This window comes from Astatotilapia calliptera, chromosome 14, assembly GCF_964374335.1.
Source record: "Astatotilapia calliptera chromosome 14, fAstCal68.1, whole genome shotgun sequence".
NCBI classification, from domain to species: Eukaryota; Metazoa; Chordata; class Actinopteri; order Cichliformes; family Cichlidae; genus Astatotilapia; species Astatotilapia calliptera.
Genome location: NC_137435.1, coordinates 11912095 through 11930280, shown reverse-complemented (window position 1 = coordinate 11930280; position 18186 = coordinate 11912095). Strand labels below are relative to the sequence as shown.

The following is an 18186-nucleotide window of genomic DNA, read 5'->3' as shown; positions in this document are numbered from 1 at the left end:
GTCTTAACCTGTCATGTTTCTTGTCTTCGTGTCCTATGTTGTCAAGCTCGTGCCATGTCTCTCTTCTATTATGTTTTCTGTTTTATTTTGAAAAGGTCTGGTGTCCCATGTGTGTAGTTTCACTTCCCCTGTGGCGGCATTATGTTTATTCTAATCACCTGTTTCCCCATGTGTTTCCACTTCCCCTGATCACCTCCTGTGTGCATTTAGTCTGTGTGTTTTCATTCATTCCTCATCCAATCGTTTGCTATCCTGCCATGTCATGCCATGTTTCCAGGTCTTCATGTATTCAAGCCAAGTAGTCACGCTTAAGGTTTTTTCATGTTTATTTTCTCCTCACCATGTTTTTCCATGGTTAAGATGTTTTATGTTTTCTTTCTAGTTTTCCCCAGTTTAGGTTATTGTTTTTGCTCAAAATTATTTCCACCCTTTTATTTTTGTACTGCTCAATCAGCCATAATAAACTACGCGTTTTCTGTTAGAATCAAGTTTTGTTTTTGCGTGTCTGCATTCGGGTCCTCCGCACTCCAAACAGTCTGCTTGAGCCAGACTTTGACCAGATGTTATTAAATGCCACTACAAATGTACAAAGACTGTGCAAAAGAGCCCTGGTTTGAAGCATATCCACTCACAATCAAATTAGATTCTAACCAAATATAGTTCAGGGAGTACACAACAACATAGTAATGCAAGTCTGACTTGCATTAAAACCCAATTTACAACCAAAACAGTCATATGTTTTAATATCCTGTCAGGCTCAGTCCTCTCGCTATTTAAATTAATGTCGCAAATAACAAATCAGGATTAACACACAGCAAATTTGTTAACAGCTCACATCAATAAACAATCGAGTTGGCATTCGCCTAAGCAGCCAGACAGCAAAAATAGTCCTGATGTAAAAAAGGAAAACTAAATAAACTAAAAAATAACTGACTTCTCCTCATTGTGTATGCAACTCAATTGCTTTTGAATGCAAGATCCTTAAACAAAAGTCGAGATGTATTTATATGCCAAGGTCTGTATTATGCATTCTAACAAGAAAATATAAATGTGATCAAATGTAAATGTGGTAATTGTGATATCATCTAAATCAAAATAGCCCGGCATGTCTCACAGCGAGGAGGACAAGGAGGAGGAAATCAAACTGTTTTGACCTAAAGAACTGTTATAGCTCATCAGGAATTTAACGGTACCACAGCTGACACTTCCGGTCATTAACCGCAATAGAAATTTTTCTTTTACTTATAAATTGTTTTCATTTTTTTTGTCTGCTTGCATTCATTTTTAAAATACTAATGATGTGGTGCTGAAGGGGTGAGAGGCTGAAGTGGAGGTGTAGGATTGAGAGAGACAAAATTTTTCAATTTTACTACTACAGATGGTGTAAAAAGAGGAAATGAAAGCAATTCTCACACATTTACACACACTGCTGTTGTTGGTAATACAAAAACAACACTTCACGTTGCAGAGAAACAGACTGCATTTCTACATTTACGTCTACAGCATGACACAGCACAAACCACTCTGTGATGCAGGAACTCTTAATCATGTTTCATTCCATTTAACACCCCAAATGTATTTTATTGTTGGGGATTGGTGATGAGAAATGCCATTAACTGCAGCTTTTCTGCACTGCATTTTCATTTGGAAACAAAAGAGCCAAGAAGAATCGCAGCATTGTCTCTTAAACTGTTACCCTCAACCCAAAACAGACCAGTTATCGAATAAAACTGGACTAGGTTTAGTCTTACTAAGCAATTTTAATTAGAATTGCAATGTTTAGGTTTGCACAACTTATTCAGCAACGCAATCTTTTTCTAAGAGTAATAACTCAAAGAAAAAGCCTTTATTCTATTGGCTTGCTCAAACTGATGATGTCCCATCATGTTTCTGCATGTGGTTTCTTCACTGCAGGCAGAGCTTCAAATAATTTAACAATTTGAAAGTATCCTCTTGAAATGAATCGGTAAAACTCCTCCTAAGCAGAGTGGTTTGGATTTTCCTTGTCTTCTCTGAGGATAAGCTTCGAATGTCTTGTAATCTCCTTTCACTGGAGAGCTTTCTGGATTTGAATTGGAGGTAAACTTGAGGTTTACCTGCCTCTGGTGGAAAATTAATATTTTATGCTCATCGATGAAGCAGACTCCAGAGCATGAGGTGGACGTTCATGAATCCGCTCAGCATCTTCACCGGATCTTTGTGGGTGTCTGCACGTCAGCCTGGTAAACTCTGTGACCCCCAGTGTGTGCTTCACTTCTGTTTTTGTCATCACTGTAGGCCAGCTCCAGAAGCTTCTGACGATGTGACAAACTGATTTTGTGTTTGCGTGCTGGGGTGCGTGGGGGCTTTGCTAAGGGGCAGCTGTGCACAAAGGAGTCAGGGGAGTTAATCAACAGAGATGACAGCATCAAACATCCAGCAAACAGCTGTGTTGCCTCTACACCATGTCATACAAACACTGGCTGACACGCAACAACATCAGTAACAAAAAAATAAAGCTCACAGCCTCGGTTCTCATCACAGACGTTGATGAATTTCATGTCTGCTTCCCTGTTTAACAATATGATTTACACTGTCATTTGTTACGTCTTATTCAAGTTTTTCTTTCTTGCAAAAAACTATCAAGAAAAATAATCTGGAGTCTAGTGCTTGCTCAGATTTGTACTCTAATGCTGCAGTTAAAGTAATTTTCATCACACTAAACAATGAATCACAAATATGCCTTAGGTTTTATTTGAATTTTTTTGCAAATATTAAATTTTGATGGATTTTTAGGGAAGAATCGGTTTCTGAAAAAATGAAAAATCTGTGAAAGAGCAGCAATGAAAATCAGAGAAATGACAAAGAAGAGGATTGTGTGAAAAGAGGCACATCAGCAGGATGAGATTTGAGGCAAAGAATGTGAGGCGCTGTGGCTAAAAACATGTCTTTTTTGCTGTACAAAGCACATATGTGATTAGCAGTAACAGATGAGACCCAGCTTCAGTAATATGTATGAAATGCTCTGTTAATTAGAAATTATATGCTAATTAGAAATTGTATGATAATTATATGGTAATTATTTGGCTGGTATTTATTATTGGTTAATATCTGGTTAGAGAATTCTAGTCTAGTGAAAGCTGTAATATTTAAAGATCTTTTAGAATGAATTTGAACATCAGAATAATATAGCTTTATTTATTTGCTTTGTTCTGATAACTAACTATAAAACACTCATACTTGAGATGAAACATGGAAGTTGTCAATTTGTTCAAATAAGCTACTGTTTGTACTACTGATAGAATACCGTCCTGTTTTCATTCATCAGGCAGAACAGAAAATACAAGCACATTATTTAATAGGAATGCTGCAACCGGCCTCTCAAGTCTCATTTAAAGGGGCACTACAGGAATCTTAACCTGCTACATTATGCTAGAAATGAGGGGCCAATACATAAAGTCATATTTCCTATACAGTATACTGTCACCATATTATTGTGAACCCCCAAAAGGACAAAAGTGATGCCCTAAACTAATGCTGCAAAACCAATCTCCTGGATGACAGATGAAAAACCTCACAAATGTCAAACCCTTGTTTCCTCCGCTTATGTATGCATTTTCATCTTTTCTTTTTCGCAAACTCTTTACAAGCAGTCTTTGATCAACTTGTAATAGATGCATGCTGTGACCAACCAATTATATTGATGGGTCTCAAAAGCTTAGATGAAGTGAAAGCTCTGGAATACAGTGTAGCCACTTCTGAATACTCAGCTTAAAATGCCATGTGCAGTGTGGGCAAGAGCCCTAGAGATGCATCATTTCCTTTCCAGGAAGATCCAGAGAATGTATTGTATATACACAACCATCTGTATAGATACAGCTCATAATCAAGGAAATGGTTTAAACTACTGTTTAAAACAATACCACCCCCCCCCCACCCCCCCACACACACACACACAAAAACCCAAAGTGATAATAGAGGCAGCCTGGGCTCATCTTTTTAGCAGAAATCTGGGGAAATGCTCTGACAGTCTTCATACATTTTCATGTTTTTTTTCCTCTGTCCACTGGGTAACGCAGTGCAGATGAAGGCATTCATCATAACAGCCTAAATAAAACTCCCCCAAGCTTATTGTGATGGTTTGAGTGGTGGGCCTATAATATGACAAACTAACCACTCAATCATGCTTTCATTCGGAATCCAATTCTTTCAGTTTCTCTCTCAACTTTTCTAACTTTTAAATTACTTTTCATGAGAAAACCATATATCCCCTCTGCCTGCAGGAAAAGAAGAGACGAGTTATACACAACCAACACTCAGAGGCCTGCAGTTAGCAAGCAGCTGTAGTGGGTCATAACTTCAACAACCTTTTATGACCTTGGTCTGGTTTCCCTTTTAAGGAAGGCATCTTTCATTCTAAGCACATGTTTATGTTTAGAATAACTTGCTCTGTTGTCTTTGCTGCAGGACACAGCTCCACTTCTCCCCCGAGCTCAGGCTATAAAGTCACAGACAGACCTCAAGGAAAAAATAAATTCAGTTAGAATATGCTCCCCTCTCTGTGCTACGCTGTATATCCTCTTTCACTTGTGCTCATTCTTAAGAGCCTTCTTTGCAGAATGAAACAGTCTTGCTTTCATCCAACTTGAAAGGATAATCCAGGGTTTTCACAACCTAATACTTCAAAAACACTGGCCTGCCCCAAGTCCTTCCGATAGTGTGCTTGGTGAGAGATGACAAAATGAGATGTGATATGTTTGTTCTCCACAGACCAAACAAACAAGCAATAATCCAACTAGAGATGGACGAAATGGCCTGAAATAAAAGACAGGACCAAAACCGAATGGTGCTTGGTGAAAAGCGTCTTGAATACAAATTCAGGCCACTCTACAAAGAAGCAACAGGGTTTTCACCTCACAACAGATGGATATGGAAACTTTGATGTTACAGATTCTCTATAAAATGCAAAATTCATGACTGGAAAACAATAGCATCCTCCTTGATCAGTGTTTCAGCTATCTTGACTGCTTTGAGGAGACAGATGTTCCACAGCAGTTTATGTCTGAAGCTACAGATTATAGCCAGTTAGCTTTGGTGGGTATACAGGCAGGAAATTAGGAAAAAGGTTAATTAACAACCTAAATAATCTTGACATGGGATTATTACAAGGGGGGACATCGTGTCATTTAGAAATTACCCTCTAACTGTGAAACATGTCAGTTATTACCAAACAATGTAATAACTGACATCTCTGGTTGCTATTTGCATAACCATCAATAGGCTGCACACAATGACTGCTGAGCCTGTTGAAACGCATGCTACCATGCACTGAGCTCTCTCTGTAAATTGGTCTCTAGGTTATGTAGCAATATATATCCTCTTGAAACTGCACTGTATAACTTTTAATTTTTAATAGACAGCATACAACTTATTCATCGTGCAGCAAAGAGGCAGAAAAAAGTGTGCTTTAAAAAAAAGCTGAAATCACAGGGGACTAACGGTAACACAGGGAGTCTTCTTTTTCAGCTGCTCCCTTCAGGCGTTGCCTCAGCGGATCATCATTTTTGAATATTCTCAGCAGTCTCTCTTTGCATCTCCCAACAACATAGGACTTCTCTGGTTGGAAACCTATAGTAGAATTTTTACTTTACAAATTAGAGGCATGGCAGGTTCTCACAGAATTAGGATGATAGATGACCTCTGCAATCATACTAGAGGTCCGCCAATCCTATTTAAGGTGTAAAGACTGATTCTGTCATGATTCGGCTGTGTGCAGGCTGGATGAGGACCCAATCGCAAACTCACAGAGGCAGGAATGAACTCAAAATTCACGGCTTTATTGCTGGAGAGCAGAACCCTACAAATTAAACCGGGAAACTATAACGTAACACACAGAGAAACGCACGGCCATGGATGAAGGGAGAACGCGACACCGAACTGAGGGAGACGCAGACATAAATACACAGAGGGTTAACGAGGGAAGTGGGAACACACGGGGAACACAGGTGACACTGATAATCATAACAAGACACGGCAGGAGTAAACGCAACACTGACGGGAGACTGTCAAAGTAAAACAGGAAGTACACAGAGGTTCAGACAGGAGGAGAGAGAGCACGGGGAGAACACAGACATAACGGGCTGGGGAAAACATGGAATAAAACACAAGGAGAGACGAGGGCTCACAGATACACAGAGGGGCACACAGGGGGTAAGAGTCACAAGGGGAAAACACATAAGGAACAACGTAACAGAGCAACCCAGGAAGCATGGCCTAAATAAGGAACAAAATACAAAAATACATGAAAACTAAGAATACTGGGCCAACATGGCCCAGGACCATGACAGATTCCAATATCATACTCTAACTATGAAGCTTCACAGCTAGTAGGCAAATAAGCACATTTTCCAACAGTGCCAAAATGTTCATTTGAACTAATTAACAAGAAATACATAAACACAAAGAAAATATCGTCAAGATAATTGCAGCTTCTTTCCCCATTAACCACCAATATTTAATCAAAGGACATAAGGGACATCTCCGTTTCTCTCTGCTTCACAGCCACGTGGGATATTTCTTGGCTGAGAGTGGAATTCCATGCTGCAGATAGTGTGAGGGTGATGAGGTACATCGGCTCACATATAAGGCATGTGTGCTATCTTTTCCCCCAGTGATTCCTCGCCACTGATAGGCGCCTCGATGCCGGCCTCATAAAATGCAGTGCAATGCACAGCTCTGCTCTGCAACAGCTGTGATAAGGATAAATATTTAATGTTTTCTAAGACTATGAGTTGTAAACGTGCCTTTTTTTGGCAAAGAGACTACGCGGGAGAGGGGAGGCAAGGAAAATCAAACAAAACTGAATGAAAATGGTAGGGAAAATGGCATCGATAAAAGCAAAAGTTAAGGACAAGACTGTTATATAAAGTTCCTCCACACCGAACATGTGACTTACATTTTCCCTTAAATGCAAAAATAGAAATGAGTGCAGCACTTTTTATCTGATACCCCAGAGGCACATTTTTATCATGTTTTCATCTCATACAAAAGAACACTAAACACCCGAAACTCTAAACACACTGCTGGATATTCACCGACCTAATGTAAAATAAGAACATGTTACACTACTAAAACCATAATTCAGAAGTATCTCTACCATCAGACTCTTTGGGGATAAGCACTTGGAGTGGATAATTGGAGCGATAAGTGTTGTACTTATTCGCTGATTAACTCCCACTGGGACCGTGAAAAGGCTAGCAGTCCGGCATGTTCTCAAGTGTGTCTATTTATGGTCAAGCTGACATCTAAATGAATTTAAAAGGATCTTCAGCAGGAAAGTGGACAACAATTAAGAGTGACAGACTTCATTTGTCATCTATATCAAGTCCGGTCACTACAGCAATCATAAATACACAATACGGACCTTCTGCTTTGAAATACAAGGAGCTAATTAACCTTTGTCACAACCTGTTACATTTGTCTAGTTTTATTATTTGATTTATTATTCTGTAGTTGGAATTCAATCTTGTATGATATCCCAGATTCTTAATTGTTGAGATTAGCGATTATTGGCTCTTTTAAGCAAGTTTTCATCATTGAGAGAAGACACTGAAAAATACCTGCACCACCAATCGAAGCTGTCTGTGTAGTGTTTGTTTGATGAAACAGAAACAGACAACTCTGCAATCATTTGAAATTTGTTATTCATTGTTATTCGTGGTTCTTTGTATAATTCCGTATGTTTTTCAGATTTGTTCCTTACTTTGTTTGTCTGCCTTGCACCCACATTATGCTGACAAATCATCTTGTATTCGTTGCTAGCAGCTGCACCCAGCTCCTTTTGGCCTCTTTTCCCTAAATACTAAACAAGGATGTGTCATTTTGTCCAGCAAGAGTTGCGGTTTTTTGTTACTTGTCCTTGCCAGCACAGATGCCTTTTTAAAATAGTGTTACTGCTATTTTTAATGCTTCCTTGAAGCCTAAACACACCTGGAACCTTTCAGTAATGAATAATTTATCTATCATAATGCCTACAGGATACATTTTCTTCAGCTCCTTCAGTGAAAAGGGCAGCAAGGAAAACAAGTATAGAGGTTTTTTGAAATGCTGATAATAAGTTTGGGTTATTTCGTTCACTAATAATGTTGGAAAGTCCAAAAACTACAAGATGAAGGCACGAGGAGATGAGGACATGCAATTTCTTACTAACCTCTGGCGTCAAAGAACTCCTCATCGGAGCTGTCGACTGATTCTTGTGCAATATTCTGCAGGCACCAATGAGTGGCGCTGTGTTTTCTTGACGAACCTGTGAATCCAAAAAAAAAAAAGGGTGAAAATTCTGCTTTTAGAGTCGGTCAACGTAATGCAGTAAATGAAGAAAGACAAGGACAGACAACTCAAACATATTTGTATTTTTTCCTTTTCTTTACGTTGGTTGACACCTCTAAAGATTTGGAGAGAAAAACAAGTGTGAAAGCCCCAGGTGGGAGTGCTTGGCCTTTCAAGTGTCACAGCAGGTGAAAAGACCCAATTGGACTTTCCTTTGAGCACTGTCGCAGCCCACAAGTGTCTCAGCAAGACAGCCAGGCAGTGTTTTTCATGACCTTCTGATACAAGAACAGGGACAACAACAAAAAAATTTAAGCCTTTTTCCATTTGTTCACAGTGTTTACTCTCAAGTATCCACACATAAAACCACGGCAAACAGCCAAGAACAGCAAAATGATTTCTTAAAATTCACTGAAGTAGCAGTAGTCTGAAACACAGTGGGTCAAAACTGAGAAAACACAATGTCAACTCCACTGAATGTGCTGGATCTCAAGTGAAGTTCAAAAGGCCTGTACCAAAGTTCAGATGATGTTTATTTACTGTTTTTCTCCTTGGGACAGCAATGTGATAAAGCTCAAAGAAAGATTCCTCTGACCTCTGCTGCATTGTGATGATGTACTGGTAATGAACCACATTTCCTTCTTGACTCCTCCTGGTTTAATCTTAAAGCAACATTTTCGCATCTCCTTCAATGTGCAAGAATTCACTGGGCAGTATAACTTTTAGAATAGAACAGAATAGAATAGAACTTTATTAATCCCTTGGGGAGGTCCCTTCAGGGAAATTATGAATTATTTAGGAATTATTGTGAATTATGTCCTTCATTGCAAACCTACACGTGTAAGTTTACACTACAAATTTGTAATTGTTTAAAGCGATGTGTAAAAATACAGCTTATAAGGCAACAGGAAGAGTTTGCACAATATTAATTGAAAGTCAATATTCTGTATGACCACCTTTACTCTTCAACACACTCTGAACTCTCTCTAGCAAGCTTTCCTGTAATTTCTTTAAGTAGTCCTTAGGAGCAGTTCTCGAGGACATTCAACACTCTTCTTGCCTGCCTTTTGCTCCATTCTCTCTCAAGATAGTCTCACACTGCTTCAATAATATTGTGGTTAGTGCTCTAGGAGGGCCAGTCCATGACTGTCAGTGCTCCACTCTGTGTTTTTCCCCATAGAGGCTTTTACCTCATTAGCACTGCGTTTACCATCATTGACCCGTGGAAAAATAAAGCCATTGATAATCAAATGCTTTCCTATTGATGTTGCATCGTGGATCAAAATTTTACTTTATTTTCTGCGTTCATAATTTCATCAATCTTCGCATCATCCCCAACACCACTGTCAGAAATGCAGCACCAAACCATGACAGGGCCTCCACCGTGTTTTACAGGTGGCTGTGAACACTCACTGTTGTACCTCTCTCTTGATTTCCTTCATAAATATTGATGATTGTTTGAATCAGATATTCCAGAATTGGACTCATCACTATATTGCCATTGATTTTTGCTCCAGTTTTTGTGTAATTTGGCATACCTTAGCTTTTTCTCCCTGTTTCTCTTACTTAAGAACGGCTTCTTCACAGTGACTCTTTCACTGAGACCATTTCTATTGAGGCTTCAGTGAAGAGTCAACTACAGATTGAGATTGCAAGATTGCATGTCTCAGATTGTGTGTCAGGTCGTTGCTGGATTTTCAGTTTTATCTTTCTTTTTTTTGCATGACTTTGTGCATGACTTTCAGATACTGTTACTCAACTGTTTTTTTAAAAGCCTACCACTTCTTCTATCCTCCACTTGTCCAAGTTCTTCAAATTCTTTAAGGACACACTGACACAGCATGCTGAGATATGCCAGGTTTTCAGGTGTTAGCTAGTGCAAAAATACTATTTATGTCTGTTAAATGATGCTATCTTTGGCAGTTTTCATAGATTCAGCTAACAAAATCAGAACAAATTATATGTTTTAAGATGGGACCTAGTAACAGTGCTTAAAGGTAACTAAAACTGATTCTTTGTCAAGCTGTCTGTTATGTGTAGACAGAACATTTATGTTTGAATGATTCACAAATCAAGGTTAAGTGGCTTAACAAACAAAAAATATTTTATCTAAAAAAATGGTTAGGTATCTACACTTGACTGAAAACGAGTGAAAACAAATTAATTAATTAAAAAAAATAAAAAACAGCCAACCAGCCAGCCTTTAGCAAGCCTAGAGAGCTATTGCTTAAGAACACTTTAGGTCTTGCACCTTGAAAGCAAAAAGACTTGTTGCACAGCAGCATATGTGATGAAAATTGCTAAATTATACCACCAATCATAGAAATCATGCAAATCCTAAATATTTAGCAAAGACAGAAAGACTGAATCTGACTACATTTCCATACAACAAGTTCTGCCAATTCAATTGTGCACTGAGGATATTTAATGATATCGATCTACTGTAATGTATCAATCTACTTGCCTGGAACAGGCAAAGAGCAGAGGCATGCTGGCACAGGTGCATGTCTGTTCACACAATAGGTGACGAGAGAGTTTATTTACAATTTATAGCCGATACCAGGGAGGAAGAACCAAATAGTACGATAAAAATGATCTAATCTATTGTAATTCATAGATGTAATGACTAAACATAAGTTTACAGATACCTACTGAAAAGCTAAAATTGTATTAAGTTATAGCATTTGACTGTTCCGGCTCTTTCCATATGTGTAAATCTGCAGAATGCAATGCAATGCTAACACAGCATTAGCTAACTTAATAGTTAGCTAATGTATATATTAAAAACCTCAGAGGTGTATAATGGCTCAGTCACACTAGGGTAAAAAACAGGAAGGCATCATTTGCCCAATGATTGCATGGAAGTTTTTGGCATTCAGCAACCAATTTCAAGTAGTTGTGCAAGATTGCAAGGCAGCTGAACAGGCCCTCTGATGGAATCTGTCTCCAAAACATTGCAGTCTGTATCTGATTGACTGCAATCACTCTCAGAGCGATTGGTGAAGGTTTGCAAACAACCACCATCTATTATAAATGCAAACAAGCAACCAAGCTGGTTGCCAGCTGGTTGTAACCTAGTTATATTCCAGCAAACACCTATTTAGCCATTTAGCTTTTAAATTATCATCCTCCAGCTACTACATCACTGAGTAATTTCTGAATTTCTGTTTCAAATCTATGAGGTTCAGGTTCAACAAAAGATTTATAACAGACAGCAACAGAATTGCAATTTTCACTAATTTATCACAGTTAATTGCTCCATTATCACAAATTTATTTACCAGCTTGACCCCAATTGCAAAGTAACAGCAGACTGATAGTAGACTGACTTCATCTTGATGCCATTTAATTGTTGTTTTGACGTAGCAAAAATGAAGACGGCTCCTGAATGTGAGCAGTCACAGGATCTTTCAAGCAATGATTTCAAAGGCAACAAGACTGCAATTTATTGCACCATTGCAATCGTTTTGATTATGCGTTGGTCTCAAACCACTGTTATGCATAGTGTGACTATAGTATAAGCCTGGCTAGGAAGAACTTATTTTTTCTTGTTGTAATATGAAGCCACACAGGCTCGGATCGTATAGCTTCATATTACGTCACATCTAGGCTGGATCTTTACTCACACTGGACTGCTGTGAGGTAGCTCTATGATTATGGCATAAGGAATAACATGGATAGATGACTCAGTAACCTTGCTTTTCTCCCATAAAGGATGATGACATAAATAATCAACAGGCCTAATAAATAAGGATTAGGGTGAAGTTTGCTCTTCAACCTTTGACTTAGCAGCAACTTTCTCTATCAGCAAATTGTCCTCAAGGGACTATGGGATCCCTGAACCACAACGCAGCCTTTTCCCTTTTCTCTGCAATGGAGAATGATTGAGCAGGCTCAAGCGTGGATTAGTCCAGTCCTTGAGTGAGCATTTATTGTGCATCAACATTCAGACCAGCAGCAGCACCCCTAGCCAAAACTGCATTTTTCCAGCACATTACACAGGAATCCCTTATATACCATCCCTGAGCACTAATTTGTGTCAACAACCGGTCAGGGAGCCCAACGTACACAGAGCAAGGCAATCTAGCCAAAATATAATTCTCTGCTCACAGACAAATAAGCAATTACTGCACCAAACACCAAGATGATTGCTATTTCCAGGAAAACACTTTGAAATTGGAAATATTCCTCCACCCACTTTAACAAAATGGAAACAGGAGCTATAAATACATTTAAAATGCTCAGCAAAGCCTTGACCAGAAGACAGGTAAGTACAGCAGACAAAGCGCACATTATTCTATTATTCTGTAAGTGAGTCAGCAGTACAATGCTATGAAACGACAGACAGCTGGCATGCCTGCTTGTGGTAGCCCACTTGCCTACCCTCTCATTTATATTTTATGTATTGTGTCAGACTGACTTCTGGCAGTGGCACAGACATCAAAACACAGCACGAAATACAAGATGAGATGGAGGACAATCTCTGGTGTATTCATCTTTGCCTGGTACAAGATTTGGAATGCATTTGGTTGTTCATTTGAGCTGCATTAGTTCTAACTATATCAACAGGGTCACACTTAATGGAAGAAATAATAATGAAAACATTATTTTTATTTGTGTGCAAAAAGGATGTATTAGAACGATTTTATCCACCTAATTTAGGTGTTTGGCTTACATCCTGGACAAGAGATTATAGATTTATGCCTAAATGATTATGAGAGCAGAACTACTAATGCTGGCATTCACATTGTAGCCCGTGGTTCTGATTCAAAAAGGGGAAATAATGCACAATCACACAAGCAGTACCTTTGAAAGGTGCTTTTTCTTTCAACAATCCCTGCAACCCCTGCATTCCCTGCCATCTGCAGTTATAAAAGATGATGGGGAAGATTGGTATATTTATCCTTTTCTGCAGTGTTTGATATTTGTCTGTGACGTTCATGTGGTGTCAGGGCAAGTATGGGATGGATGCTCTGGATTTATTTACTGTGTATTCTTATTGTACGTTACTGTATTGTTGATAGGGCTGTTCGATGACGATATATATCGGATGACGATATAAAAACGTCTATCGTTTCATTTTCATTTTCAAAATAAACTGTTGTGGTTAGCAACAACGACGGTAACACCATCGCCTCTCTCTCTCTCTCTCTCTTTCTCTCTCTCTCTCTCCCCTTTGTTGGCAATAACAGAGGTCAAACGTTTACTATAGGTCTTTACCAGGTTTGCACACACAGTAGCTGGTATTTTGGCCCATTCCTCCATGCAGATCTTCTCCAGAGCAGTGATGTTTTGGGGCTGTCGCCGAGCAACACGAACTTTCAACTCCCGCCACAGATTTTCTATGGGGTTGAGGTCTGGAGACTGGCTAGGCCACTCCAGGACTTTCAAATGCTTCTTACGGAGCCACTCCTTTGTTGCCCGGGCGGTGTGTTTTGGATCATTGTCATGTTGGAAGACCCAGCCTCGTTTCATCTTCAAAGTTCTCACTGATGGAAGGAGGTTTTGGCTCAAAATCTCACGATACATGGCCCCATTCATTCTGTCCTTAACACGGATCAGTCGTCCTGTCCCCTTGGCAGAAAAACAGCCCCATAGCATGATGTTTCCACCCCCATGCTTCACAGTAGGTATGGTGTTCTTGGGATGCAACTCAGTATTCTTCTTCCTCCAAACACGACGAGTTGAGTTTATACCAAAAAGTTCTACTTTGGTTTCATCTGACCACATGACATTCTCCCAATCCTCTGCTGTATCATCCATGTGCTCTCTGGCAAACTTCAGACGGGCCTGGACATGCACTGGCTTCAGCAGCGGAACACGTCTGGCACTGCGGGATTTGATTCCCTGCCGTTGTAGTGTGTTACTGATGGTGACCTTTGTTACTTTGGTCCCAGCTCTCTGCAGGTCATTCACCAGGTCCCCCCGTGTGGTTCTGGGATCTTTGCTCACCGTTCTCATGATCATTTTGACCCCACGGGATGAGATCTTGCGTGGAGCCCCAGATCGAGGGAGATTATCAGTGGTCTTGTATGTCTTCCATTTTCTGATGATTGCTCCCACAGTTGATTTTTTCACACCAAGCTGCTTGCCTATTGTAGATTCACTCTTCCCAGTCTGGTGCAGGTCTACAATACTTTTCCTGGTGTCCTTCGAAAGCTCTTTGGTCTTGGCCATGGCGGAGTTTGGAGTCTGACTGTTTGAGGCTGTGGACAGGTGTCTTTTATACAGATGATGAGTTCAAACAGGTGCCATTCATACAGGTAACGAGTGGGGGACAGAAAAGCTTCTTACAGAAGACGTTACAGGTCTGTGAGAGCCAGAGATTTTCCTTGTTTGAGGTGACCAAATACTTATTTTCCACCCTGATTTACGAATAAATTCTTTACAAATCCTACCATGTGAATTCATGGATTTTTTTTCACATTCTGTCTCTCACAGTTGAAGTGTACCTCTGGTGCAAATTACTGACCTCTGTCATCATTTTAAGTGGGGGAACTTGCACAATCGGTGGCTGACTAAATACTTTTTTGCCCCACTGTAGTATGTATGAATGGTGACATTCAACAATGGTAGAGTATAGCAGTTAATGTTGGGAATAAAGCTGTGATTCTACTGTACATAGTGAGCTTGGAAGACTTGGTCATGTTTGCATTCTACATGAAAGCAGGCAAACACTCTCAAAGGGCAAAACACAAACTTTCAGGCTTGTATGGTTACAAGTCTCTACCTGTATGTAATATCTGAGCCGTCACTCTCCACTGTGCTATCCATTTTACTGTCAGCTGTTTGAAAGAGCCGTGATGTGAAAGCGTACTGATGGGAGGAGGCGTTCCTGCATGCCACAGAGTTGAAAAGGATGGTGGGCAAGGAAAGCACATGCTGAGTGTGAAGAGAAGCCCATGGGGTTCACAGCATCCTAACTACTTTAAAAATAAAAACTCTTACCGGTACTTTCCACATATACCAAGTCAGCTGCTGCCTTAAAAAACAGCCAAGCAGGGCGCTCCATTGTGGGATTTGATTTGTCGAGTGCCCTGCATACACTGTCAGTCACCTTATGAGATCCTCCAAGTGTTTTTAAAGTGCTACTTTTTTATTCAGTGGACCTACAGCTGGCACCGATACCAATCTAATGAATATTCTGTGGATGCTACTACATTCAGTTTACTTTTGGAGCTGCGCATGCACTCTGAATGCATTATTAGGTTTAGGAAATCTAACCAATTGCTTGGGTGGCTGAAACCTCACACCAGAGTGCCTATATCACCACGCAGTGCCTTCCCCACTGGGTAATGGAAATGATTGCTGTAAGTCCCCACAGGGCATTCATCCTACACTATACCCCAACAGATACTGGTGACAGCTTGAAAGAACTACAGACTATGATCAAGCAAACTGCAAACAGTATAAATTTCAGCATCTTGCTGGTTTATGGAAACCAACAGGCTTTAGTAAGCCCTATTAGTAACTGAAAATTAATATTTTGAGTCAGACTGCTGAGACTAATAGTCCTCTTCTATCTACTTTCAATGCATATGTGAATTGCAGTTACCCCAGTATTCACTTAGCTCTAAAATAGAGTCAGTCCCATGTTAAAATGTCCAACAGCAACATGGTTGCAGCCAACCACAAAATACTGTTTAGGTTTCTATCGCTAATTTCCTCTTTTTATCCACACCTGTGTTTATTTATTTATTTAAAAACACACCCATTTGGATTAGGCATAAAGTCACAAAAACCTGTAGCCAGTAGATGTCTGGTAACCATCAACTCGAGTGACTGAACCTGACCTCTCAAACTTGTTATCTAAAAGTAGAACGGTTTGCTGCAGGGTAAGACTGTCCTAGAAGTTTGAGCTCCAGTTTTGAAAAGTGACATTATAATATTTCTATAGTCTCTTACTTAGCACTAATTAGTAGGTACCTATGTCTATGATTTGCACCCATACAGTTAACGAATACAATTTGGTTGCTTAAGCTCTAACTTCTCATTCAAATATGGCAACTCCAAATCCAAAACAAAACAAAATCAACACGGCAGCAGATAAAACCCTAACAGGCTTCACAACGTAGACTCCAGAAATTATTATACATACTCTATGGGGGGAGTAGGTACCTGTCCTACAGGTTTAATGGCCTGGGTTCATAATCTTCTTCGCCTTGTAAAACTGCCTTAGATTAACGGACACTTTTTAATCCATCCATTTAGTGCAGCTTGCTTCACAACAACATCTTGTCACCACTTAGCTCTACTAAGTATGCTGTGAAGAGTGTTGTTTTCTGTACCCTTGCCACTCCCAGTGCACACACATTTTTTGTGATGCATTTGCACAGGAACACGACTGTTGATGTAATCGGGTTGTAGTTCCAAGTCCCAGTTGTGTTTAATTATTAACACCACTTAACACTGAAAGCTCTAAAACACAAAAGTGCTGTGTTTTTAAAAACAAATTGGAGGAAAGAAGTATTGGAAGTCATGACAGCATACTGTGTCATTAACTACCCCTAGCCTCTTAATGTTCTTTCGACAGTGATGCTTTACAGGAGAAACGCTTTCGGGAAGATAAAGATTCAGAAAGTCAGCTTAGTGAGAGTGAACTGAACGAATCATAACAAATAAACAGGTCAGACACAGGACTGTCATCCTGGAGTTAAAGTTCATGTCCTATATGAAATCAGAAGTTCTTCTGGACTATTTTGAATATGGTTGACTTAATCACAGTTTATTTACATTTATTAATACATGCATATATACATTTAATACATTTGTACACACATATATATTTATGCACATTTTCTGTTATAGCAATATTTTTGCAGTAAGCCCTCAAGGCAAACTTCTCCCATTTGCCAGTGCTTTTAAATGAAGGCTACTCTCAGGGAACTCCTAACATGTTTGTGTTTATCAATATCTGATCTTGATCTTACAATATTCATTTGCAGTATGTATGTTGAAGCGCCTACAGTGCTTAGTTAAGATTAGAGAAAGACTGTGGTCTGGTTTTAAATTCAGCAGCAGCTGTGGATGCACGGTGCACATTTATTTTATTTTGCACTTTTATGGTGCAATAATAATAATAATAACAGCTTTAACAAACAAATGGGTTTGTTTTCTGAGGGATGACTCAGATATGCTAAAACTGTTCAAACAAAATTGATAATTCATCAGTTACTCTGATCATACTGCCTTTGTCTGCAAAAATCAAAGACAAAATCCAAACAGCTGCTCTTTGAAATTGAATGTGCAACTTATGGAAACTAACAAAGACTGAGGGAGAGAAGCTCAGCACTTCACTGGACAATGTTCAAAGAAAGCCCATGTCTAAATATCTAAAAAGCTTTCCTTCAGAGCAGCAACACAGCAACACGAGGCTGCTCGTGATTCATCCTTCTTTCATCTCTTTCTTTCCTTTATTTACTTGCAACAGCGTTTAAACAGAAGCCTGCCGCCAGCTGAAATGGTGAGCTGACAGTATCTGTTACCAAAGCACCTCCACTGCAATCACCCTCTATCTGCCACTTGCATACAGCAATGAATCAAGAGCTTTGCTGCACACATGTTGTGGCAGTGTTGCATGTGTGAACAATTTGCCGCAGGAATTTTTATGCATCAAATGTTTTGACTTTCAAAGTAAGCGGAGGATGATTAGCTCAAAATAACAGGTGAATTTCAAGCATTTTGACATACATCATATGCCTCTCACCCCTTTAAAACTGCTCCTACCCTATTTTTCAGCTACAGAAGCCAGCTATAAAAGAAAAAAAAAAAAACTATCAAGGGCGATGTATGTAATTTTCTCACCACAAAATAGGTGAAAAATAGCACTGTATTCAGCAGTTCAGCAGCCACATATTTAGAAACCAACAATAAAGCAAAA

General features: G+C 39.5%; 1 protein-coding gene across 3 annotated transcripts in view; it reads right to left on the bottom strand.

Moving 5' to 3' along the window:
- The window catches only part of pitpnm3 (PITPNM family member 3), a 111514-nt gene that overhangs the window by 77656 nt on the left and 15672 nt on the right, over positions 1 to 18186 (bottom strand). For all 3 annotated transcript variants that reach the window (XM_026191489.2, XM_026191492.2, XM_026191491.2), the window contains exon 2: positions 8189 to 8284. In XM_026191489.2, the coding sequence (XP_026047274.1) occupies positions 8189 to 8284 (96 nt within the window). The remainder of the gene's footprint in view (positions 1 to 8188; positions 8285 to 18186) is intronic.